At 42.9% G+C, this 27,378-nt stretch overlaps 1 protein-coding gene and 1 pseudogene across 1 annotated transcript in view; both read right to left on the reverse strand.

Moving 5' to 3' along the window:
- Positions 1-20,051, reverse strand: part of LOC126176426 (uncharacterized) — a 104,877-nt gene extending 84,826 nt beyond the window's left edge. The window contains exon 1 of the mRNA XM_049923583.1: positions 19,720-20,051. Coding sequence (XP_049779540.1) covers positions 19,720-20,051 — 332 coding nt within the window. The remainder of the gene's footprint in view (positions 1-19,719) is intronic.
- Positions 7,806-7,923, reverse strand: LOC126177503 (5S ribosomal RNA; annotated as a pseudogene).
- Positions 20,052-27,378: the final 7,327 nt, after the last annotated feature.

The following is a 27,378-nucleotide window of genomic DNA, read 5'->3' on the forward strand; positions in this document are numbered from 1 at the left end:
TAACCATTATACACATTAAGGTGGCTTCCGGAGTGCCGAAGTAGATCCCAGTCATTAATCGAATCTGACATCAACTTCCGTCCTGTAAAACTGTGCTTTTGTTGGTATAAGTATGGCCCTAATTTGAGGAAGACATTTCTGCGAATGTACGTCTGGAGTACAGCATTGTATGGTAGTGAAACATGGACTGTCGGAAAACCGGAACAGATGATAATCGAAGCGTTTGAGATGTGGTGCTACAGACGAATGTTGAAAATTAGGTAGACTGATAAGGTAATGAATGAGGAGGTTCTGTGCAGAATCGGAAAGGAATATGTGGAAAACGCTGATAAAAGGGGCAGGATGATAAGACATCCGTTAAGACATCAGGGAATGGGCCGCATCAAACCAGTCAGAAGACTGATGACCTAAAAGGAAACCATGTTTTAAAAAAAAAAAAAAACTTTTGCCTACCTCTAGTGTAGTCGTTGTAATGCGGAAACAGACCGGATTATCTAATGTGCAAAAGGGCATAATCATTAGCATTCGGACTAAAGGAGTAAGCATTTTCGAAACGGCTAGGTTCGTAAACTGTTCGCATGCCGGCGTGGATGCACTACCACGCACGGCAAAATGGCGCCATCTAAAACCGGCGCAGAGGCGGCTGCGGAGCTCCAAGGGCCACAGATGAGAGCGTGAACGACGGTTACGAAGATGTTTGTGGGCTAGCAGACGTGCAATCGTTCTGCAACTGACCGCCCGGACGAACCAATAGGCTACTAACAACGTCCCCTCAACCAGCGTCCAGTGAACGTTGCTGGGTATGGGCCTCCGCATTAGGCGGCTGGCTCATTCACCCATGCGGACTGCTGTTCAGCTGGACGTGCACTAAGCCTTTCTGATGAATACCAATTTATGCTTCTTTGGACAGATGGCCCTTGGCGCGTACGGCATGAAAAGTCTGAAAGCAAACACCTTGCAACAATCGTCGGAAGGATCCAGGCAAGAGGACAAAGCATTATTGCCCGGGGAATGTTTTCGTAGCATCCCGTGGGTGATCATTCTGGAAGGCAAAATGCATCAACGCAATTATGTCCCTGTCCTTTGGGACCATATTCAGGCTTTTGACAGGTGGTCGTATTAATGTGACAGGACAATATATTTCCGAGTAAACTTACGCTGATGAACCAAAACATTATGACCACTTCCCACCGCAAGACTGAATGACGACTGTCAGTAACATGGGCATCTGGTGTTCTAAGAAAAAGATTTATTCAGAGCAGAGACGAAGGGGGCTCCACTCTAGAGACGATACGGGTGACAGATCGGGAAATACACTGATATTTGTGACTGGTTAAGACCAGATTGTTGTGTCCCGGCGCCTGGGAACAGGCATCTGGGAAACGGGGAAGCTTGTCGGCTGTTACTGTCTTGAAAGTCTAAGGAAAATGACTGAAGGACGATGAAACCACGAGTAAGTGACAAAACGTAGAACATCCGCGACTCGAAGCAGAACGTGGAGAGGCTTGCCCGCTCAATAAAGTAGGACAGGTTGCGATGGTGTCAGATCTGACAATAGCTCAGGCTTCGCAAGGGAACAGGTGTTTCGAAGGAGGCCGTTCAGGGCGCAGAATAAGGGGCTCCGCATCTAACGACCTCTACGTGTTCATGTACTGACCCAATGACATCGTCATTTACAACTGTAACAGACACGTGATCTTTATTATTTGACTGTGGATCAATGGAAACTCGTGGCCGGATTTTTTCTCGTTACAGCGGGTCGGTGGCCGCTTTCGGATACACGATCATCCATACAAATGGCTGCTCACAAGCACCGCACTACGGATGCAGGCCGGTGGATCAGTATTATGCAATGGAGAACACTCACTTGCGCTGCCACGGGAACTGTGGCAGCAATCTAAGACTAAGGGTTACGTGAACATCGCCGCAGACCACCTGCAGCCCTTCAGGCTTGATATCCCCCCAGATCGTAATGGCACATGCCGTTAGGCTAACTGTCTGTGTCACAAAGAATCATGGTGAAAGGGTTTGAGGAGCTTGTTAGTGAATTGAAGATGTCATGGCCACCATATTCGCCTGCTCTGTACCCGACGGAATACATCTGGGACTCTATCGGGTGCCTGCTCCGCGCACACGAACAACCGGTCCGTAATTTACGGGAATTGCGAAACCCGTGATTATACATCTGGTGCAACACACCACCGGGAATCTACCAAATTGTGTACTCCATGTCACGAAGGACTGCTGAGCTATCACGTTCCAAAGGTGGGCATTCACGATATTGCAGTGCCTATGTTACTCCGGATTACGATGCATGCATGTTATCGGGAAAAGGCATTGGGGCGACGACAGCCGTTATGAAGTACATTGACGATATATGGAAGTAGAGATCTTGTCGTTATTCGTGCTCTGATAGCCATATCGTAAGGCGACCGCTCCCGATAACTGGGAAATCAGTGTTCGAGTCCCGGTCTGGCACAAGTGTTCATTGTCATTCCATTATACTGCTGATGGTTGTCCAAAATAGCAAATTCGAATACATTTCATGTACAGATTTAAGCAGGTGATCATAATGTTTAGGCTCGTACGTCTGTTACATTCATTTACATACACGTGTGTTTCCTAACAAATATCTTGAGCGTTTATTACCTGGCATTTTTTATGCATTGGGACACTATGTTTCGGTGTATAAAATGTGTTTTCTGACCGTTTAGTCTCCCTGAGCGAGGTTTACACTCTTATTGTTACATGTAAAACCTAAATTGAGCATAAGATGTAACGCCTAGGAAATCATATAGAAACAAATAATTAGAAAAGTGACGACTCTTCTGTGTGGAAAAATCAAATTTTTTCTGTTTTAGGATTCAAGTACAATCGCGCGTCATCAAAAAATGGAATACTTAACATAACAGCCTCCTTTCTAAGCCAAGCGGGTTTCTGACTGGTCGTGGCTTATCACGAATCTCGAGTGAAAGACTTTGGGATCAGATGGTTCAAATGGCTCTGAGCACTATGGGACTTAAGTTATGAGGTCATCAGTCCCCTAGAACTTAGAACTACTTAAACCTAACTAACCTAAGGACATCATACACATCCATTCCTGCGACCGTAGCGGTCACGCGGTTCCAGACTGAAGCGCCTAGAACTACTCTGCCACACCGGCCGGCGTACTTTGGGATCAAAACGAGAACACAGACTTGTTTTTTTAATTTAGGTTAATGACAGCATTGCCGAAAACATTTCTTGAACAAGGTTCTATTTACAGGCGAGAATAAATTTTATGTACGCTGTACTGATTGGCACAAGGGAGGTAGTTCTGACATTGCCACTGGTAATAGAAGCGAGGTTAAGGAAAAATCAAGACACGTTCAAAGGATTTGTCGACCTGGAAAAAGCATTCGAAAATATAGGTACTGCAAGATTTTCGAAACTCTGAGAAAAATAGAAGGGAAGTTATATGGAAAGACGGCTAATAAACAATATATACAATAACCAGGAGGAGGTAACAAAACCAGAAGATCAAAAACAAAGTCCTCAGGTTAAAAAAAGGCGTAAGACAGACTCCCCTACTGTATAATCTGCACATTGAAGAAGCCATGATGGAAGTAAAAGAAAAGCTCAGGAGTGGAATTAAAATTCAAGGTGAAAGGGTATCAATGATCCGATTCGCTGATGACATTGCTATTCTGAGTGAAAGTGAAGAAGAATTACATGATCAGCTGAATGGAATGGGCAGTCTAGTGACTGTAGAATACTGACAGAGAGTAAATCGAACAAACACGAAAGTAATGAGAAGTAGCAGAAATGAGACCAGCGAGAAATTTAACTTCATGATTGATGGTCACGAAATAGATGAAGTTAAGGAATTCTGCTACCTAGGCAGCAATATAACCAATACGGACGGAACGAGGACATCAAAAGCAGACTAGTACCGGCAAAAAGGGTTTCTAGTATCAAACATAGGCCCTAATTTGAGGAGCAAATTTCTGAGAAAATGCGTTTGGAGAACAGCTTTTATGCGAGTGAAACTTTGACTGTGGCAAAACGGGAACAGAAGAAAATCGAAGCTTTTGAGATGTGTTGCGGTGCTAAAAATGTTGGAAATTAGGTGGATTGATAAGGCGTGGAATGAGGAGGTTCTGGCCAGAATAGAGGAATATGTGGAAAAAACAAGGAGAAGGGGCAGAATTATAGGACATCTGTTAAGACATCAGGGACTGATTTCCATGGTACTAGAGGAAGCGGTACAGGGCAAAAACTGTAGAGGAAGACAGAGATTGGTATACATCCAGCAATAACTGAGAACGTAGGTTGCAAGAGCTACGCAGAGATGAAAAGTTCGGCACAGGAGAGAGATTCGTGGCGAGCCGCATCATATCAGTCAGAAGACTGATGACTTAAACAATAATACTAATAATAATGACAATAGTAATAGTGACTATAGGACTGTGTTAAGGAAAATATGTCTAGATGGACGTACGAAGGACGTTGGAACATGAAGTCTACGATGTAATGATATTTGGGAGTCGGAGTGGGACTGCTGCTGTGATTGCACCGTGGGAAGTCCGCTGTGAGGGGGCGGCTGGGGGCGAGTACAGGGGTAGCAAAGTCCTTGGGACAAACAGTGTCTCATTGTTAGTACAGTAAGTGAGTCAATATTAGTAGTTCAGGCTGTAGCGTGGCGGGTTGACAATGGAAACATGGTCCGAGTAGGCTGTAATCTGTTTGTTTCTCTGCCTCGTGATGACTGGGTGTTGTGTGCTGTCCTTAGGTTAGTTAGGTTTAAGTAGTTCTAAGTCCTAGGGGACTTATGACCACAGCAGTTGAGTCTCATAGTGCTCAGAGCCATTTGAACCATTTTGTAATCTGTTTGTTATCCGTACAGTTAACCAGTTTCAACCGTGGGTCATTTTCAAGCACATATTTTCAGTTGCGCGCTTCATTTCACAGTTTACAACAACGCTTGTCCTGCTGACATTTCTTCTGCGAAGGTATTTTAGTTTGTATACTAAAAGACAAGAAGCTTCCCCAATAGGAAAGAGGACTTGTGAAAAATTGCTGAACAATTTGTACCAGAACAACGAACCGAGTCCCAGTGCAAAGTTGTCTGTCTATGCTGTGCCGTACTTTCTTCCACCTTCTTCAAACTGAAACTAGAAATGAATCAACATATGTCTGAGAAAGCTTTATGTAATTAACAAGAAGCACGTGAAACAGTTTCACTGAGAAGACACAGGTATTCTTCTGAACGTAACAAAGTTTTCATACAAAAAAGTAACACTCCGCTGCAGAGTGAAAATCTCATTCTGGAAACATCCCCCAGGCTGCAGAGTGAAAATCTCATTCTGGAAACATCCCCCAGGCTGTGGCTAAGCCATGTCTCCGCAATATCCTTTCTTTCAGGAGTGCTAGTTCTGCAAGGTTCGCAGGAGAGCTTCTGTAAAGTTTGGAAGGTAGGAGACGAGGTACTGGCAGAAGTAAAGCTGTGAGTACCGGGCGTGAGTCGTGCTTCGGTAGCTCAGTTGGTAGAGCACTTGCCCGCTAAAGGCAAAGGTCCCGAGTTCGAGTCTCGGTCGGGCACACAGTTTTAATCTGCCAGGAAGTTTCATATCAGCGCACACTCCGCTGCAGAGTGAAAATCTCATTCAGGGTACAGAATATTTATGCACATCAGTTATTTCGCGATTATTGGGATGTATATGAACCCTTATCTCAACACAAGTGTATTGTTTAGGAACAATGAATTTCGGTATTGACGGTGTCTTCATTGACCGCACAAGGCGCATTGCGCACCATTTAATACTGTATGTTTTTAAATAAATATGTTTATGTTTCAATCATTCTATAGTGTTCGATGTGTCTTAGAGTGTTCACGTAACTCTTTACACCCATGGACGCAAATTAATGTGAGACTATCACGTTTCAAATAAAATTTGTTAGAAGCATCTGGATTTTGAGAAGTATAGACTTTAAACTCTCACCTCTTTAGGAATATTTCAACATATTTCGTTCACTGCCAGAAAAGACATGCTACAGACTTTTCTACACATTACCCTCTCCGTATGTGTACTCGATTGATTCTGTCTTAAAGTTTCCTTTTTCGTTTTTTATACATTCTAGATCAATTTTTGGAACATTCTAGTACTTAGTTTACGAACAATGCCAACCTCTACTTTAGACATTTGATTTATCCAGAAACTCTGCGTTTGGTTTCTGGTATTGTCTAGACCACATTGTATCTCGTGCAGAAACCATTGTTCACACGACAGTGTCAACAGATAAGCTCCTTACCCTGAACTGAAGTGGTTATATTTTACACCAAAATGTGTCCCAGCTCCCGCAAGCATTTTCACGTCAGTGACTGACATTGACCGTACAGAACACGGCACCTAAACAACAGGGCAATTCAAAGGTGAGGCTGATTGATTGGTAACATCCCGTTGACGATGATGTCGTTAGAGACTGATTACATCGTCGGTTTCGAGAATCATAGGGAAATAAATCAGCATTTTACTGTTCAAAGGAACCACATCAGCATTCGCCTTGAGCAAAGAAAACACGTATGGTCAGTGGGTATCTGAACCGCCATCGTTCAGAGTGAAAAACATCTGTCTTGACTACTGCATCTACAATTCGGTACTGAAAAAAATACTTTGCTTCGCTTCAGATAGTAAGAGGTCTGGGGATATATAACTGAAGCTGTATAGAAGAGAAAGCAAGTCCCAAAGTCAACGGGGTATAAACTTATAATTAGTTATTTCTATCGACCATCAGACCCACCCGTAGATGTAACCGAAAAATAAAGAGTAAACATCAGCTTGCTAGAATATGTCCTTACAAATCATCTTGTCATTTGAGGAGACATTGATCATCCAGCAATCAATAGGGATAATCACTAGTTCAAAAGCGGTAGGAGTGAGAAGACATCCTGCGAAACAGTACTAAATGCCTCCTCTGAAAACTACACAGAATAGATAGTTTACAAATCCACTCAAAGTAGAGATATACGAGATGTAACGGCAAGAAATAGACCAGAGCTCTTTGAAGACGTCCTTAATGTAAACGGCATCGGTGACCACGAGTAACTAAAACAAGCAGAATAATTTACAAGTTCGGTAAACTATTTAAAGAGAAAGTCTTGGCAAACACTAAGAAGCAACATTATAAACATTTATTTCTGAGCAAGAGGATGCAGAGAAGCTGTAGCTGAAGTCTAGAACATCTGGTCAAGAGCTGGCTATGTAAGTACATTTAACTGTTCATGATGGGAAGGGCGTTGCATGGTACACAATTTCTATAAAAAAAAACTTCTAAAGAACGATAAGTGTACAGAGCAGTAAGTGTAGAACAGAGCATAAGGCTATAAACTGATCAAATGCTAGATGAAACATTTGGCTTTCGGAAGGGCATCGCGTGAAGCCTTCGACGACTACCGCAGCAGAATTTTATAGGGAGACCCCTCACAAAATGCAATAAATTGAAGAACATGTGTAAAGGTTGTCAGTGGCACCAACGTTACTGTCCAGACGTTTATGACTGACAGGGGAATCGCAATCTATGGCAGCAAAGCAAACGCAGAATCGCCGAACTCCCTTCCCAAATGCTCTTTTACTAAGCACTCCGCCTTCAGACCGCAAGTGGCCCACCGGGACCATCCGACCGCCGTGTCATTCTAAGCTGAGTATGCGGATACGAGGGGCGTGTGGTCAGCACACCGCTCTCCCAGTTTTCTGTGACCGTAGTCGCTACTGTTTGGTCGAGTAGCTCCTCAATTGGCGTCACGAGGCTGAGTGCACCCCGAAAAATGGCAACAGCGCATGGCAGCCCGGATGGGCACCCATCCAAGTGCCGGCCACGACCGACAGCGCTTAACTTCGGTGATCTGACGGGAACCGGGGTATCCACTGCGGCAAGGCCGTTGCCCCTTCACTAATGAAGATACAAAAATACTGCCTCAAATTAATTGCCGCACCACTACAAAGATAACTGCTTTAGACACTAACTTCAGTGGTGCTGAGAAACGACTGAAATCGCTCAAATCAAACAAGGCTGCAGAGCCCGACTGAATCATTCACACATTTTACACACATTCTACAGCATTTTAACCATAAAAAACCGTAGACGTCCCAAACAAAAAACGGCGTCTAGTACTTGGAGAAAAGCACATATCACACCCATTTACAAGAATAGTAGTAAAGGTGTTTGACAAAAGCACAGTCCAATACCATTGACACTGTCTGACGCAAAATCTGAAATATTGAGCTCAACGTAATTCCTCCATAGCGGCCAGCTTGGATTTCGGAAGCATTGGTCATGTGAAAATCAACTCGCGCTTTTCTCACATGACGTGCTCAAAGCCAAGAATCGAGCACATTGGGTAGACACAGTATTACAGAGAGTAAGAACGAGTAGAGTATCAAACGAAATTTGTGACTGGATTGAGGCTTTCTTTGTAGAGACAACATAGAATGTTATCTCTGTTGGAGTCATCAACAGATGAAGTAACTTCATGTGTGCTCGGATCCTTTCTGTTCATGTTGTACGAGTATATTACTGACATGGCAGACAGTAATACGCCGAGAGGTTTTGGTGATTATGATTCAGTTATCTGTCTAAAAAAAAGCTACACAAATCTTCAATCAGGACGTGCGCAGCACTCAAAGAAATGTAAAGATTGGCAAGTCGAGTTAAATGCTCAGAATGTAAAACTATGCACTACACAAAACGAGGAAACGTATGAGACTGATTCACATTTTGTGAATGTATTTTTGTTCAGCTACTCTTGATCAATAAAAATTTATGCCGTACCGATACTCTAACCCGGATTTCCCACTTGTCGTGAGCGGTCGCCTTAACCACTTTTTGTTACACAGTAAAATGGGAAGAACAGGAACTCCTTCGATGGTCATGAGTATAGAGCTGCACCTTTCAGGTTTGCTCACCGCGGAGGTTCCTACTGCGGGGCGTGTTTAAAAAATATTACCTAAGTACAGCACTGATCATTAAAATTGCTACACCAAGAAGAAATGCAGATGACAAACTGGTATTCATTGGACAAATATTATACTAGAACTGACTTGTAATTACATTTTCACGCAACTTGGGTGCATAGATCCTGAGAAATCAGTACCCAGAACAACCACCTCTGGCAGTAATAATGGCCTTGATACACCTGGGCATTGAGTCAAACAGTGGCGTGTACAGGTACAGCTGCCCATGCAGCTTCAACACGATACCACAGTTCATCAAGAATAGTGACTGTCGTATTGTGACGAGCCAGTTGCTCGGCCACCATTGACTAGACGTCTTCAATTTGTGAGAGATCTGGAGAATGTGCTGTCCAGGGCAGCTGTCTAACATTTTCTGTATCCAGAAAGGCCCGTACAGGACCTGCAACATGCGGACGTCCATTATCCTGCTGAAATTTAGCGTTTCACAGGGATTGAATGAAGGGTAGAGCCACGGGTGGTAAAACATCTGAAATGTAACGTCCACTCTTCAAAGTGCCGTCAATGCGAATAAGAGGTGACCGAGACGTGTAATCACTGACACCCCATACCATCACGCCGGGTGATACGCCAGTATGGCGATGACGTATACTTGCCTCCAATGAGCGTTCACCGTGATGTCGCCAAACACGGATGCGACCATCATGATGCTGTAAACAGAACCTAGATTCATCCGAAAAAATGACGTTTTGCCATTAGTGCACCCAGGTTCGTCGTTTACACCATCGCAGGCGCTCCTGTCTGATGCAGCGTCAAGGGTAACCGCAGCCATGGTCTCCGAGCTGATAGTCCATGCTGCTGAAAAACGTCTAACTGTTCGTGCAGATGGTTGTCTTGCAAACGTCCCCATCTGTTGACTCAGGGATCGAGACGTGGCTGCACGATCCGTTACAGCCATGCGGATAAGATGCCTGTCATCTCGACTGCTAGTGATACGAGGCCGTTGGGATCCAGCACGCCGTTCCGTATTACCCTCCTGAACCCACCGATTCCATATTCTGCTAACAGTCATTGGATCTCGACCAACGCGAGCAGCAATGTCGCAATACGATAAACCGCAATCGCGATAGGCTACAATCCGACCTTTATCAAAGTCAAAAACGTGATGGTACGAATTTCCCCTCCTTACACGAGGCATCACAACAACGTTTCACCAGGCAACGCCGGTCAACTGCTGTTTGTGTATGAGAAATCGGTTGGAAACTTTCCTCATGTCAACACGTTGTAGGTATCGCCACCGGCGCCAACCGTGTGTGAATGCTCTGAAAAGCTAATCATTTGCATATCACAGCATCTTCTTTCTGCCGGTTAAATTTCGCGTCTGTAGCACGTCATCTTCGTGGTGTAGCAATTTTAATGGCCAGTAGTGTAGTTAGCAAAAGAGGATAGACATTTGACGTGTCGCCTCATTATGTGGTGTCGTGCTAGCAAAAATGTCCAAAAAGTATCACATCCTTGAATCCATCTCTGAATGCTCGTATAGGACTTAGGCTGTCCTAGCACGCCGCCAGTGCCGGTTAAAACCTCCTTAGTGTCATGCAGTCACAATCCAAATACTCTCACGTTCGTGGAAGTAAGCATTTGTTGCCATTTTAGCCCTGTTAAATGAACCCCTATTCTAGGGATGCCGACACGGTAGCACAGCGTGTTCGGTCAGAGCGCTGGTAGGCTCCTGTAATAAAAAAAACTGAGTTAAAGGATCAACAACGAACTTTAACGGATGTCATGTAACGTCCGCAACGACCAAACACAACGAACAAAATGAAAAAAGGGGTGGTATCTTTGATCCATAATCAAAACATCCTCGGTCCCCGGTTCTAAACCCACCACCGATTTAATTTTGATTAATAATCAACATTGGCGGTCAAGACATCCAGTATAAGAAGTCACCCTCATTCTGCTAACGGCCTTGTCAAAGAGGGGGTGGTTCAGGGCACTCTCTTGCCCCTAGGATGGGAAACTGCCCCTAACGCCGGAAGAATCAGCAATGATCAACGGCATGAGGATGCGTAAGGCAATGGAAACCACTGTATTAAAGACACGTAACATGTATACACAAGACATGTGGCCTGTAAATGAAAAAAGTGTCGTGGTGATATGTCCATTGGCGAAAGATTCCGGAATAGTCTCCCATTCGGACTCCGGGACTCCCCAGGGGGAAGCGACCATGAGAAAAAGATTGTATAAGCAACGGAAGGATAACCTTATACGAGTTGGGGTGTGGAATGTCAGAAGCTCGAATGTGGTACGGAAGCCAGAAAATCTGAAAAGGGAAATGCAAAGGCTCAATCTTGATATTTTAGGGGTCAGTGAGGTGAAATGGAAAGAAGACAAGGATTTCTGGCCATATGAGTATAGGGTAATATCAACAGCAGCACAAATTGGTATAATGGGATTAAGATTCGTTATAAATAGGAAGATAGGGCAGATAGTGTGTTCCTGTGAACAGTTCAGGAGAATATGGGCTTGGGACAAGAAGTCAGAGAGGAGAAAGACTAATTGAGTTCTGTAATAAATTTCAGCTAGTAATTGCGAATACTCTGTTCAAGAATCACAAGAGGAGGAGGTAGACTTTGAAAAGGCAGGGTGATACGGGAAGATTTCAGTTAGTTTACATCATTGTCAGAGGGAGTTTCCGAAATCAGAATCTGGATTATAAGGCGTACCCAGAAGCGGATATACATTCAGATCAGTATGTAATAGTAACGAAGAGTAGACTGAGGCTTAAGAGATTAGTCAGGAAGAATCAATCTGCAAAGAAGTGCTATACAGAAGTACTAAGGAGTGACGAGATACGCTTGAAATTCTCTAAGGCTGTACATACAGCAATATAGAGTAGTCATGTGAGCAGTAAAGTTGAAGAGGAATGGACATCTCTAAAAAGGGCAGTCACAGAAGCTGGAAAAAAACATAGCTACAAAGTAGGTAACTGCGAAGAAATTATGGAAAATAGGAATACTTCAGTTGATCGATGAAAGAAGGAAATACAAAATGTTCAGGGTAATACAGAAATACAAGTCGCCGAGGAATGAAATAAATAGAAAGTGCAGGGAAGCGAAGACGTAATGGCTGCACGAAAAGTGTGAAGAAATCTAAAAAGTAATGATGGTCGGAATGACAGACAGCATAGAATAGGTGACAAGAGTACAATGAAGATCTCTATGAGGGAGAGGATTTGTCTGATGTGATAGAAGAAACAGGAGTTGATTTTGATTTTGAAGAGAGAGGAGATTCAGTAGTAGAATCAGAATTTAAGACGGCTTTGGAGGACTTAAGATCAATAAGGCATAAGCCATCGAGAACATTCCACCAGAATTTCTAAAATCATTAGGGGTAGTGGCAACAAAACGACTGTTCACGTTGGTGTGTAGAGTGTATGAGTGTCAGTATACCGTCTGACTTTCGGAAAAATATTATCCACACTATTCCACAGACTGCAAGAGCAGACAAGTGCTACAATTATCTTACCATCAGCTTAAAAGTTCATGCATCACAGGTGCTGACAAGAATAATATGCAGAAGAACGTAAAAGAAAATTGAGGATGTGTTAGATAACGATCAGTTTGGCTTTAGGAAAGGTAAAGGCACCCAGAGAGGCTACTCTGACGTTGAGGATGATAATGGAAGCAAGACTAAAGAAAAATCAAGATACGTTCATATGATTTGTGGACTGGAAAAAGCGTTCGACAGTATAAAATGGTGCAAAATATTCGAAGTTCTGAGAAAAGTAGGAAGAGACGGGTAATATGCAATATGTACAAGAACCAAGAGACAATAAGAGTGGACGACCAAGAACAAAGTGATCTGCTTAAAAAGGGTATAAGACAGGGATATAGTCTTTCACCCCTACTGTTCAATCTGTTCATCAAAGAAGCAATGATGGAAATAAAAGAAAGGGTCAGGAGTGGAATTAAAATTTAAGGTGAAAGGGTATCAATGATCCGATTCGCTGATGACACTGTCAGTGAAAGTGAAGAAGAATTACATGATCTGTTGAATGGAATAGATGGTCTAATGAATACAGAATATGTATTCAGAGTAAATCGAACAAAGACGAAAGTAATGAGAAGTAGCAGAAATGATAACAGCGAGAAATTTATCACGATTGATGGGCACGAAGTAGATGAGGTTAAGGAATTCTACTACCTAGGCAGCAAAATAACCGATGACGGACGAAGCAAAGAGGACTTCAAAAGCATACTAACACTGGCAAAAATGGTATTCCTGGTCAAGGCAAGTCTGCTAGTATCTAACATAGGCCTTAATTTGAGGAAGAATTTTTTGAGGCTGTACCTTTGGAGTACAGCATTGTATGGTAGGGAAACTTGGACTGTGGGAAAACTGGAACAGAAGAGAATAGAAGCATTTGAGATGTGGTGCTACAGACGAATGTTGAAAATTAGGTGCACTGGTAGGGAAACTAATGAGGACGTTCTGCGCAGAATCGGAGAGGAAAAGAATATGTGGAAAACACTGACAAGGAGAAGGGACAGGATGATAGGACATCTGTTAAGACATCAGGGAGTGACTTCCATGTTACTACAGGGAGCCGTAAGAGGGCAAAAACTGTAGAGGAAAACAGATTTGAATACATTCAGCAGATAATTCAGGTCTGAGGTTGCTCTGACATGAGGCTGGTACAAAATATAAATTCGTGAAAAAAAAAAAGAAAAAGCGTTGTTCTACAATTAATTGCCACAGCGTGTGTTTATACAGAAACCCTCTTACGTGCAATACAAAGTCCTTCAGACATGCATCCATTTCTTAAGGACATTATATTGTAATAAATGCAGTTACAACATAAATACCATTAACGGTATAAAACCTATGTTTGACTGCAATATCAGTGGTGACGGAGTCTACACGTCTACGCAAAGCATTTACGTGGATGACAGAGGGTACTGCTCAGTGTGCCACGTATATTCAGTAGTAGGTTATTGGAAAAATGTTATGAGTCGACTAACTAGATTTCTGACACAAATATTCGACCGATCCTAGAACACAGCTCAAATGTGACTTATGACTCATATGACTATCAGGGAAAATTTACCACATACACAGAAGGGCAGAACGGATGTTAAAATACCTGTTCGACCCACGGGAGAGTGGCATTCGCTTTAAGACGAACGCCAACTGTCACGCGTAAGCCTCCGTACTATGTTTGAAGAACAAACATTAAGTGAGTTATCGAGGAATATACTACATCCCCTTAGATACCGGTGACGCAGGGCACACAAAGGCAAGCTTGATCTAATTAGAGATAATTTAAGAGGCCAGTCATTTGGTGCTCATGAGCAAGTGAAATCGGAAGTGGTAAATGTAAAGTACCCACTGCCATGTACTTCAATTGTTTGGAGAGTAGATAAAATTGTAGATGCAGACTGCCTGTAAAAATTCTAAAAGGTACCGATCTTTTACCTCCAGTTTAGAAATCTAATTCGATTCCGGAAAGAAGTATCTTATAAATACAGCTCACCTGTGCAACCATGAGATTCAGGAGACAGTTGAAGTAGAATCGAAAATGATTCTTCATTTCCGGAGGCGCTGTATGTGGTTTAGCGCTTAGGCTATGGCCGAAGTAGCAACTGAAGCAATGTAGGGCTAGTTATGTGATCAAAGACTTCCTAGCCAACAGAATTCTGCTAGACTTTCAAAATGTGGCTATTTCGTCGGGTGTGTGTTCTCCGACTTCTACTGCTCACCATGGACAAAAATAGTGTGGTGGGTAATGTCAGAAGCTGCGCCAGGAAGTTTATGGATGGTGCTGTTGTGTATAGAAAAGTTTTTGTACCACAAATTGTAGCCTAAAGCATAAGGAGTGGTCGAATAAAAACGAAAGAGATGGAAAAAATTGCCCACTTGCAAGTAGGAATCGCGCACTGTCGGTTCCGTACAAACTTTATTATGTATAGACAGTTTGTCCATTCCAGGCATTGATAATCTCTACCATTTTTAGCTATTATCGACATTGATACTGAAAAGATATCTGTCTCAGGGCTTCCCAGATTTTCGAGAATGTTTTAATTTCAGTAATATAAATACAACAAAGTAATGTAATAGGCAGGCGACCATTATTATTGTAATAATCGCTTCGGAATTTATTAGATATCCAGGAGCGATTACTCCACGTAGATATCGCGTTTCGAGTTATATGTGAAATATTCACGGGCTAGTCTCAAGTTTCACCGCAACAGTCTCTCCTCGATAGTTACAGCCTGAAACGCCATATCAAAATGCAGTAAGAGCTCCTGGATATCTGATGATTATGATTAAATTCCAAATGAGTCATATGAAGAAGAGTCATTGCTTGTCTGAACGCAGATCGTTTTAATTTTGACTTTGATGTCGAATAACATATGACAAAATAAATATTTTTTCGTGTAATATAATTAAAAGTTTACAGTTTTCGGATTATTTCCTTTGGTTGAACTGTAAATCTTCCTTTTTGCCACCTCCATGATTCTAGGCCAACGGCAAGTACCCTATAGGTTTTGATGCGTGAGTTTTCGAGTGTCAAGATATGTGACGTAAATGGCCATATCTTTTGATTGCATTGACATAGAAGCTTAAAATTTTTACATCACCAAGGGACCATAGACCTCAGTATGGACATAAATTTCATGTTGATACGTCCACCCCTTTCTGAGAAAAAGGGGTTTTAACAATCGGACAGACACATTGACAATAATGCGATCCTGTTCGGGTCCCCTTTTTACAGTTTGAGAGACAGAACCATAAAAATTACGTAAACCGTTTATTATTTCGCAAGTAACCCCCTTAATTTAGTACGTTTATCTCAGTGTGAAACGAGACAGTCAATGCTTTCATGGAAAAAAACTATTTTTGCTGTTGCTTACGTATTCATGATTTACCCACGCGTGAACCATCTCGTCTGAAACTGACCGACTGCCAGGAATTTCTTTCTTCAAGCCTCCAAAAATATGGAAATCGCATGGGGAGAAAGATCAGGACTGTATGAAGGAAGTGTAACAGCTCCCCAGCGAAATTTTGCAGCTTAGTCGAAACAGCCTTGGCAACATGTGTAACATCGTGCAACGTTACCTGTACCTTATGCTATCAGAACCTCAGTTTAACTTGTCAAAGAAGAACGGTAATATCGCGATCTCAAGTACACATTTTTTGTGAGTATTCAATGAACGACAATATGTTTACGCCCTAAGATGCGTTGCTCAGTACTAACTGTTACCAGCGGCTGTGCTCTCATATCAGTCGTTTTGTTATGGTTAGTGAGAATAAGGAAGCTATTATATGTGCAATAATGTCAGTTGCACTCACTTGTCGGCATGTTCGGGTAAGCATAGCTTGTGATGCGCGTCGCACCCTGCCACGGTCTCTCCCCCCCCCCCCCCCCTCCTTACACACACACACACACACACACACACACACACACACACACACACACACACACACACACACACACACACACACACACACACACACAAAATGCCTCACGTGTATGCATCATGCTATGCAACATTTAGGCTACATTATCCGACAAATTTAATAATTATTAATATGATTTATGTTTAATGGGGCATTACCGCATTAGGGAGAGTTTTTATCTAAATAAAGCAGCCTATGTACTTTCTCGGTGTTCAAGCTATTACCATACCAAATTTAAAAAAAAATGGTCGTGAAAACGTAAACTGAGGTACTTTCGCTTTTACAACGTCAGTATGGATTAATGTCAGACTGAATCAAGAGTATTTGAGACGCAAAAACTACTTGTGATTTGATGTGGTCGGCTCCCGACTAATTATACAAGATGTTTGAGATTACTTTGTAAGTTACAGTGAAAAGTTCTAACTGAAAGGAATATTTACTTAGTTGTTTGAACACAAGAAACTTAACTCTTTCTGCGGACCTGTGAATATAGCTTGTTTAGTTATTTTCCACAGAGCTACAGCAAGTTATAAATTTTTGAATATTGCATTTTGTGTGTTGTTGCTGATGTATTTAAATCGTGTACAAATCAACAAATATCAATTTTACTTGGCGAGTTAGAAACATTAAATGTCTTAGAAGTGAGTACTTAATGCTGTACGTTGCTGGTTGTTTTAAGAGGGCGGGATTTTCATTTAAGTGAAGTGTTCAAAAGTGTGACTATTTTCATAAACATACGCCTTCAAAGGACTTGCGGACTATATGCAAGGTAGCAGATGTCAATGAGCGACAGGCTTCCTCCAAGCACTGTCTGAAGTCACATTTGGTTAGGTTAAAGAATGTATCATTGCATAGCCTGTGGAAGGTTCTGTCTGCCACGGATGTCGGCATGATACACACGGCTTACACATTCAGGTAGTGTGTTGACATGTTCCTGGTGCCTGGTGAACGCCGACGCGATGCGAACGAAGCAGCCGTGGTTTATGCCGACAAGTCGATTAGAAGGCGCACTGAGTTGTGCGCTTAGGAAAATGGTCACTCAGTTCAACACTTCAGTCAAATGAACATTCCGTCACCAGTGCATCCATCCTTATCCCGCCCCTTATGCACAACACATTACATCCACCCATAGAACTTTTCTAGATCCTCACTAAAGTTGATAGAAATATGATTTAAGTTGATTTGTAGACGTTTAAATACACTAGCTGTACGAGAGAAAAAAGTCTAAATTTAACTTGTTGCTATAAATCTATGGAAAGATGTAAATAACTCCGCAGAAGCAGTAACGTTCCTTATGTATATCCAACTAATAAATATTTCTACACTTATTTTGTAAGTTACAGAGTAACATGCTTACGTGAAACGGCTTTTATTGGGTTTTTGTAAAAAGAAGAGCTTCCAGCCACACTTATGGTTTAAAAATATGTATTTAAATTAAATCATTACCGATTTCGGAGTCATTAAAAATCCATATTCGAATGCGTTTTACTTTCCTCCTGGAGCCTTGTTTTGTACTCGTCACTGCTTTTGTGCACTAAGATATACAAAAATTTTTCGTGCAAATTCCATAAACTTAAGAGATTTTTTCCTTCTTTCTGATCTTCACAAGAACATTCATTAAATGGTTATTAAATTAATAAAATATGAAATGTGGCAAAAAACTTGCGTGATACTAATTTCTGTAAGAAGAATGCGTCGTTTAAATAAGTTTCCAAAGAATTTAACAGCGCTAACATGGCGTACTTGGAAAAAAAGTGTTAACGTTAAAAATGCATAAGAAAATATAGGGCACGTAAATTTTGGCAAAATTTCAAGATTTATTAACTTAAATCAATTCATGGATGTTTTTCTTAAGGTCAAAATAAATATCTCTCTCTCTCTCTCTCTCTCTCTCTCTCTCTCTCTCTCTCTCTCTCTCTCAAGTTTACAGAATTTTGAACGGGAAACTTTTTGTTTGTATCAGTGCACAAAACCAGTAACGAGACTGGAGGACGAAAGAAAGGAAATTTGGAAGACCGACGTGAAGATGGATTTGTAATAAATCTGAAAGCAGTATTGAGTTAAATAAACGTTCCTAAACTACACTTAGGGCTGGAAGATTAAATTATAAACTGTATAACTGTACTACAACAACGAAATAGCATATCCCAATTGCAAGAACTGTTTGTATGCCGATCACCTTGTTCTAGCCACCCTGAGCACAGATCTTCAATGAGTGGAGAACACCCTCGCGAAGGCCCTCAAACAAATTTTGAGACACTACAGCAGAAGCCAACTGAAACTTTTATCCCACAAAGACACAAGTATGTGCTTTTCATTTGAGAAACTGGGAAGGTAGTCGTAAATTAAAGACAGTATGGTCAGGTATCAAAATATCTAGTAGTGTCCCTTGATAGAGCTCTTACTGGTACTTTGAAGAAGAACTGCACATGAACTGCAATTCAAAGTCTCCACTAGGAATAATCTACGGAAACTGGCCCGGTCTCATCAGGGTAGTGTGGCTAAAACTTTATATACATCTGTAATGGCGCTGTGCTATTCCGCAGCAGAGTATGCATATCCTTTTTGGTATAATTCAGTACATGCCGAACAGATGGACATAGCTCTCAACGAATGAAAACTGCAAAATCGTAACAGGTTGCTGGAAATCCACTCCAGTCCACACCACGTCACAGGAATAACACCGGCCCCTGTTCAAGAGAAATAACTGTGAATGAGGAAAGAATGAAAGTGGGACAGGAGAGAAAGCATCCTCTGTATGTGCACGAACCGCACCCGCAATGACTGAAGTCGAGGAGGAGTTTCCTTAGAACATCGACGGAATTGGGAACCACTCCTGAAGAAGCTAGGTTGCAACTACGATACGACGTACCTTTCTCCAGGCTGAAAAAAAAAATGTTTCAAAATCTCTGTCTCCTGGATATGATGAGAAACTGACGACTTGAAAGCCCCTGAATAGACTGAGTTCTGGAGTTGGCACATCGAAGGTTAATTTGGTAAGATGGGGCCACACTGCGAAAAAAGATGTTTAGTGTGACTCAATGCCGACACTGTCCAGCCTTCTGCACAGAAGATGACCATCAAGGAACAAAGAATGCTTTGAAAGTAGCCAAGTTTTGCTCAGAAGTGATGTAATCATAACTGTGTCTAATGTGGATGTTTCTGATACGACAATAAGTAAATAAAAGATGGGAAGCTTGACGATTCTGTTCTACTTCTGAGCTACGATCCAACAACTGCCTTGCGTGTTTGAGTAGCGTGGTAGAAGGTCGCGATCTGGCCCTGCCAGAGGACGCAAGAGCCGTACCTGGGAGCGGCAGTGAAGACGCCGAGCCTGGCGAAGGCGGGCAGCGCGAGGCGGTAGACCTGCGCCTCGTTGTGGAAGAGCTCCGCCGAGCTGAAGGCGGACACGCGCTGCCCCTCGGGGGCGGGCACCTTCACGTAGAGGCGGCGGCCGCGGGGCGTGCTGAGGCGCGCACCGGTGGAGCCGGTGCTGCGGTGCGCCGCCTGCAGCCGCCCCCGCAGCGACGCCGCCGCCCCCGCGTCCTCGCCCAGCGCCGCGAGCGCCTCGCGCAGCGCCGCCTCCACGGCCGCGTCCGCTACCACGTCCACACCCACGCCTGCAGCAGCCGCCTCCATGGCTGTCCGCTCCGTACTGACTGCCGCGCGCGGCTCGCTTATCGCCGCAACCGCAGCGCGCTGATAACGGGTTCGTCGTCACACGGCCTGGCGCTCCTACTGCCGCGGACGTGGCGCTATCTACGTCTCCACATCTGTCAGCCGCGCGTCACGGCTCACCACGTCACTGCTTCGGCGCCTAATGACGCTCTGCTGGTAGCCCGCGTCGTCCGCTTTATATCTTCTGACACACTTAACACGATGGCCGCCGATTCCGTTATAGCAGACTTACTGCAGCTATTGCTACACTCCGCGAATCATGTTACGATGTGCGGCGAAGGGTGCTTCGTGTAAAATTCTTTTCCTTTTTATTAACGTGTGGCTTTCTTGTCTGTCTCTCTGTCTGTTTGATACAAATTTTACAGTTTGTTTCAAACTAGCTTCCCAATCAGTTTTCAAATGTAGCTCAGAATTTGATGACCCTTTGCTGCTTGAAGCGTCACCATGTCCGAGGCTGACGTCGCAGAGCGCCGCGCATTTGTATCATTACAGAGGAAGGTTGTAGCCAAGTTTTCAATTTCGGCTTTCACAATGGGAGATAATTACGCGCTTTCGAAAAAGCGATCCTGTAGTTGTGTTGCGCAGCGTACAATTATAGGCCGCCAAAAAAACTAATCGCCAGAAAAGAAGAGGAATTTAAAAGCGAAAGTACCAACAGATAATTCTTTTCATTATTTTTTATCTCATCAGCTCTTTCCATCATAAATTGGTTAACAAAATTGAACGGATTTGAATAATCGGCCTTAAATGCTACATTACAAGCTTTTAATAGAACATTGCTGTGTAATGCAGTTTTTGCATGTTAGTTCTGTATGTTATGCCCACAGCATAGGTTCAGCCAAGTGGTCTGTACATCACAAATACGGCCCTGAAAATTGTACAGTGATTCACTACGCGTCACTTGCAACGTCTACTGTCTGGAACCGCGCAACCGCTACGGTCGCAGGTTCAAATCCTGCCTCGGGCACGGATGTGTGTGATGTCCTTAAGGCCCGCATCTCGTGGTCGTGCGGTAGCGTTCTCGCTTCCCACGCCCGGGTTCCCGGGTTCGATTCCCGGCGAGGTCAGGGATTTTCTCTGCCTCGTGATGGCTGGGTGTTGTGTGCTGTCCTTAGGTTAGTTAGTTTTAAGTAGTTCTAAGTTCTAGGGGACTGATGACCATAGATGTTAAGTCCCATAGTGCTCAGAGCCATTTGAACCATTTTTTTGATGTCCTTAGGTTAGTTAGGTTTAAGTAGTTCTAAGTTCTAGGGGGCTGATGACCTCAGAAGTTAAGTCCCATAGTACTCAGAGCCATTTGAACCATTTTTGAACTTCCAATGTCTGCCATTGGAGTTGGATGGACATCTCCGTGGCACTTTCGCGTTTCCTAAATGAGCCTGAGAAGAAATACGTTCTTCTTCTTCGGGTCTTCTCTATTTCCACTGTCATATTTGTCTAGTGATGATCCCAGAATGAGTGGTAAGTGTCTGTCTAATGAGGACTTTGTACGATACTTCCTTCGTGAGTGGACCACCACCTCCTAACAGTTCTCTGAATGAATATACCATTCCTACAGTTAACTTTATATGCTCGTTTACGGTTAAATCACATACTCCGAGATATGTAGTGGATGTGACCCTTTCTAATAATGTTTCGACGTTCGAGCAACTAAATGGTCTTTCCGCGTGTTTATGCAGAATGGTTAGTTTCATTCCTGTTGAGCGTCAACAGCCAGTCCCTGCACCAAGCTTGAATTGTCTTCATGTTTCCCTGCATTCCCCTATATTTTGGTGGCATTACGATTTTTCTATACACCACAACGTCATCTACAAAGACCGTCGTGCTACCTTCGTCGTTGGCCACTAAGTCATTTACACACGGTGTCTAAAAAAGGTGACACGTGTTCTTATAAGAGATAGTATTTGCTGAAAACCAAAAGAAAAGTCCCTATAATGCTATGTCCGGAAACCAAATACCTGTGGGGCCAATCTGTCCTCTCATTCCCATCGGCCTCTCTCGCAGGAATACATACTATAGGCAGTGCTGCAAGTGGTTACCACACATGCTGGGGCGGGAGATTTTCTCCACTTAGGGACTGGGTGTTTGCTGTCTTCATCATCATTTCATCCCCATTGTCGACTTGCAAGTCGCCCAATGTGGCGTCGCACTCAATGTGACTTGCACTTGGCGGCCCGACTTCCCGCCTGGTAACTCCCGGCCACTGACGCCATACGATCATTTCATTTCCTGTAATTCCCACACATTGTTGACGGGTTGTGCACATACCACTTCTTTTAAACGTTCCCAAAGCCAGTAACCCAACGGATTCAGGTCCGGTGAACTGGGAGGCCCTGCTACCGGACCTCATCGATCTCGCCGTGCGTAAACCACAGACATTACGTTTCTGTACGGGTACGTACTCCAGTAGCACTGGTAATTCATCGGGCAGGAATCGGTGATACACGGCACCTGCGAATCTCCTTTGCTAGAACCTATGGCCTCATGAGTTTGCCACCGACAATTTCTGCCCGTACATTGATAGAGAAGCAATCCTGATGCCTCACTTTCATGACTGCTCAAGTATTTGGATTTGCCCACATGTGCGTTCTGTAGTAATTTACTACGTCGTTTCTCGTGAATCTGCTACGGTCGCAGGTTCGAATCCTGCCTCGGGCATGGGTGTGTGTGATGTCCTTAGGTTAGTTAGGTTTAAGTAGTTCTAAGTTCTAGGGGACTTATGACCTAAGATGTTGAGTTCCATAGTGCTCAGAGCCATTTGAACCATTTTTTTTCTCGTGAATCCTGAATATTACACTTTACTCGCCACAAGTGAAACGGCCCATACCTCAACAGATATTAGTTTCCGGACACAAAGGTATAAGAAATTTTCTTCTAGATGTGACCAATACTACCCAATACGCCTGTTGGAGTGCGTGACGGTAAAAAAAAAAAAAAATTCTGTATGTAGTTCGTCAGGTTCAGACAACACCCGAATACTGACAGTTTGTCCCTCAATTGTACTTTGTTCAATCTGGTACTAGATCATTCGAGTCATCAAGCCCTCCACCCCCTCCCCCTCCCCACACCTATCCATTCAGCCTGTCCAGGCCTATACGTATTGAAAAGTTCCTTCTCGCCGGTCCAAGCAGCTTCCAGAATGTCACGCAGTCAGAGCCCACGCACTCTTTGCGCCGGTGGAAGCGCAAGGCAAATTGCGTGATTCATTGCTTCGTAGACGTATTCCTAAACATTTGTTGGCGGACTGGAATTAATTCTCACCAGTGCTACACATAGAAAAAGAGTCGCCAGCCTCGTGTTGAGCGGCGCGACAAGGAAAAAATCGTCATCACCCCTCTGTCATCAAGCAGTGCCATGTAGCAATTCAACTGCTTTAAAAGACAGACATACGGCAACTGGACTGAAAAGCAAACACCTCTCCAACCGGTTTCTAGCATCTCCTCCTTAAAGAAGACAACAGACTGAAGTTAAAAACAAGGAGGCCCACAGAGCTCCAGTCTAAGACATCGCAAGTTCGCCTCGTTGTTACTAAATACTAACTCCAGCTAACTGGTGTCTGCACATACTGATATGAGACTTGTGTTCACCTGACAAGTGCTCTCTCATTAAGTCGCACTCTTTCTAAGAAAACTGGAAAGCAACATTCTTGATCGCTGAGAGTCACTCACGCCCAACTTCATACACGCAATGCTGTTATTAATACCTCCGCTCCGCCCCACAGGGTCCAAGACCTCGGTGCTATCCTCGCGAGGGCTGCCGGCCGATTTCACGAGTCCAGACAGCTACACGGAATTAAACATTTAGGCCAGCCAGTCTATTAGGACCAGAATGGAGGCGTCTTCTGTTCCCGCTAGTAGGGCTGCTGCAGGGTGCTACTTGCTGACAGCACGTTTAGAACTTTTTCTGCAGCAGGTGCGGAAAACACCGACCATCACGACAAATTACAAACATACAGACAACGGACACAACAAATTCAGGAACATTAGGGAAAGACTAGCTGATCATCAACAACTCGTACTACCGGATGCTGGCTAAGGCAAATACAAACATACGTGATCCGCCCGGGAATGATATGTTGCAAAACGGAGCACACACCTCCACCATCTCATGTTTCGCCAGTCTCCCCAAGCGCCAGAATGACAATCAATCCCCCTCATTTTCCCCGTTTGATGCACCAGCTCATAATGTTTTCACGTGTACTCACACCACTAGAATTCTTGAATCCCAGTTCCCTGCTGTATCCCACTTGAAAACCAGAGCAGTCAAATTCTCCAATGGCAAATACCATTTTTCTTCCTTATCCAAACTCTTTTCTTTCCCATGGAAATTTAAGCCGCCTAATTCTTCCTGATTGCAAAATAACCCTCGACATCTATCCATCCGATCAACTGCAACCTTCCCCACTCACACCAACACAAATGAAGGCTAGAGCGCATCGTCTTTCTTCCTGAGTCCCCTTATAACTACATCGCAACTGCTAGCTCCTGCCCCCTACATAAAACCTATAATATACTCGGCAGTACCTGTCTGCAGCTGCCTTAGCCAAGCACATCGCCTCATTTACACCATCACTGTTTATCATCTAAAACTTTATTTTTTATTATTTCAGAATAAAAACAGTCGTGTTTGCGAAATTATTTAATATCAAAATTAAATAACCTCGCAGCCAAGACTGCTTTCATTCTGAAATAACTCGAAATTTGTTGCTGTAGCACAGTTTCACAATGAAATGAAATAACTTTTATTTAATTTTTTAAGGAACGATAAACTACACAATACCAACGCGCACCCAATAGGGAAACGTAAATGACTAATATACTGTAAAAATCTGCTATTAGTCTCATTCGACATATGCCAGTGTCACTAACGCAGCGACATTGTAACAGTCCAAAATCCTCAAAAGGCTTGCATACCGCCTCGCTTTCTGCAACAACTTACTCTCATCCACTCGAATCCTGTATCAGCTAACAATACAGATCAATGTGGCACTAGCAGTTAACGAACATACGAGAGGCGGCTTTCTTTTTCGTGACGCATTCAAGGTTAATATCTTGGAAAAGTGGTATCAGTTCCAGGACTGATGCTACTAAACGTTCTCTATCACTGTGTGTTGATTCATAAGAAATTTGTCTGAGAAAGCTTCCTCTTATTACTAGCTTTTTAACCAAAATCTGGATGCAGGACTTCGAAGAAATCTGTACTGTACCAAAATTACAACTGAATTTTTGTCTGACATCCCTCGAATGAACCTATCTTTTCGTACTTCCGATCGAGGAACACTCTGTTCGCAAGTACACACTGTTATCCTTTTTAATTCGCGTAAAAGTACCGAAAGGCCGCATGCAGCACAAAATAAGACAATAAGGCTATTGCAGTACCAACGGAGAACTAGGCTTTATTCCTTAGTTTACAAAGAGTGTGCATCAATTTTTGCGCTATTTTTGCACTATCGAAGTACTAAAGACAACACATATTTTAAGCCTTTAGAAGAACGGCCATCCCGTAGAATAGTCTTACGCTGGTAATAATTACAACCGTTTCCAATTAGCTGTACGTCACATCTTCACCGTTACTCGTTCTACATTCTTCAGTAATGATGATCGGCAATCAAGCAGCTATTTACACTCGTACTCAGACCGCTAGAAATTTCTAACAGTTCTTTCATAAATTTACTTGCTGACAGAAAGGAATGACTGACTTCCAGTTCATACTTCTATTTACTTATTTACCTATTTATTTTTCAGTTTTTTGAATCATCGATATTCTAACCGATTTGATGGGACCCGCCACGAATTCATCTCCTGCGCTAATACCTTCACGTCAGAGAACCTCTTGCGCCCTATGGCCTCAATTATACGTTCGATGTATTCCAATCTCCGTCTTCCGCTACTATTTTTATCCTCTATAGCTCCCTCTCGTTCCATGGAGGTTATTCCCTGATGTTTTACTACATCTACTACCGCCCTGTCCCATCCTCTTGTCAGTGTTTTCGATATGTTCCTATCTTCGCCGAATCAGGGGAGAACCTCACCATTCCTTATCTTATCAGTCCGACTTTTCAACATTCTTCTGTAGCACATTATCTCAAATTATATTTTACCTACAATCAATGATTCACTACCGGCCCTGTTTGCCTACGCTAGTCTTTTATGCCTTTCCTGCTTCATCCTACGTGGGTTATTTTCCTTCCAAGGCAACAGAATTCCTTAACTTCGTCTACTTTGTAATCTCGAATTTTGATATTAAGTTCATCGCTATTTTCATACTGCTACTTCTTATTACTTTTACGTTTTTCCGGTTTATTCTCAGTCCACATGCTGCATTCATCGGGGTGTTCATTCCACGCAACAGATCCTGTAATTCACCTTCATTTTTACTGGGATAAGAATATCATCCCCAAATATTATCACTGATATTCTTTCACCCTCATTTTTAATCCCGCTTTTGAAACTTTCTTTTATTTGCGTCATTGCTTCTTTAGAATAAAAATTAAACCCCCTTTTTAATCCGGGCACTTCGTTCCTGTTCTTATAATCTTAATGCTCCTTCCTTGTCCTTGTACATATATATACTCACGTCTTTCTCTATAGTTTACTCCTGATTTTCTAAGAATTTCGAACATGCTGATCATTTTACATTGGTGAACGCTTTTCCTAGGCCGACATATACAGTGAACGCGTATTAATTTTTCTTCAGCCTTTCTTCCATTATCAAGTACAACGTCAAAACTGCCTTCTGTTACCTTCAACTTTCCTAAAGTCAAACTGATGGTCATTTAATAGATCCTTAATTTTCTTTTCCATTCTTCTGTGCATTATCCTTGTCACCAGACAAGCATGAGATGTTGAGCTGATTTTGCGATAGTTTTCGCACCTATATGCCCTTCCTGTCTTCGGGATACTATTTTTACGAAAGTCTGATGGTACATCACCAGTTTCATAGATGCCACACGCCAATCTGAACATTTGTTTTGTTGCCACGTCCCCAAACGATTTCAGAAATTCCGATGGACTGTTATCTATCCCTTCGGACTTATTTGAATTCAAATCTTCCAGAGCTCTTATAAATCCTGACTCTAATATTGGATCCCTATGTTTTCCATATCGACTCCAATTTCTTCTTCTATCCTCCCCTCACAGAGGCCTTAAACGTACTCTCTGCATGTATCCACTCTCTTCGTTTCACAGTGGAATACCCATTGTGCTGTTAATGATACCACACATTTTATTAATTGCACTGAAGCTTATTTTCCTTTTCTATATGCTGAGTCAGTCCTCTTGTCAATTAT

This window comes from Schistocerca cancellata, chromosome 3 (assembly GCF_023864275.1).
Source record: "Schistocerca cancellata isolate TAMUIC-IGC-003103 chromosome 3, iqSchCanc2.1, whole genome shotgun sequence".
Lineage (NCBI taxonomy): Eukaryota > Metazoa > Arthropoda > Insecta > Orthoptera > Acrididae > Schistocerca > Schistocerca cancellata.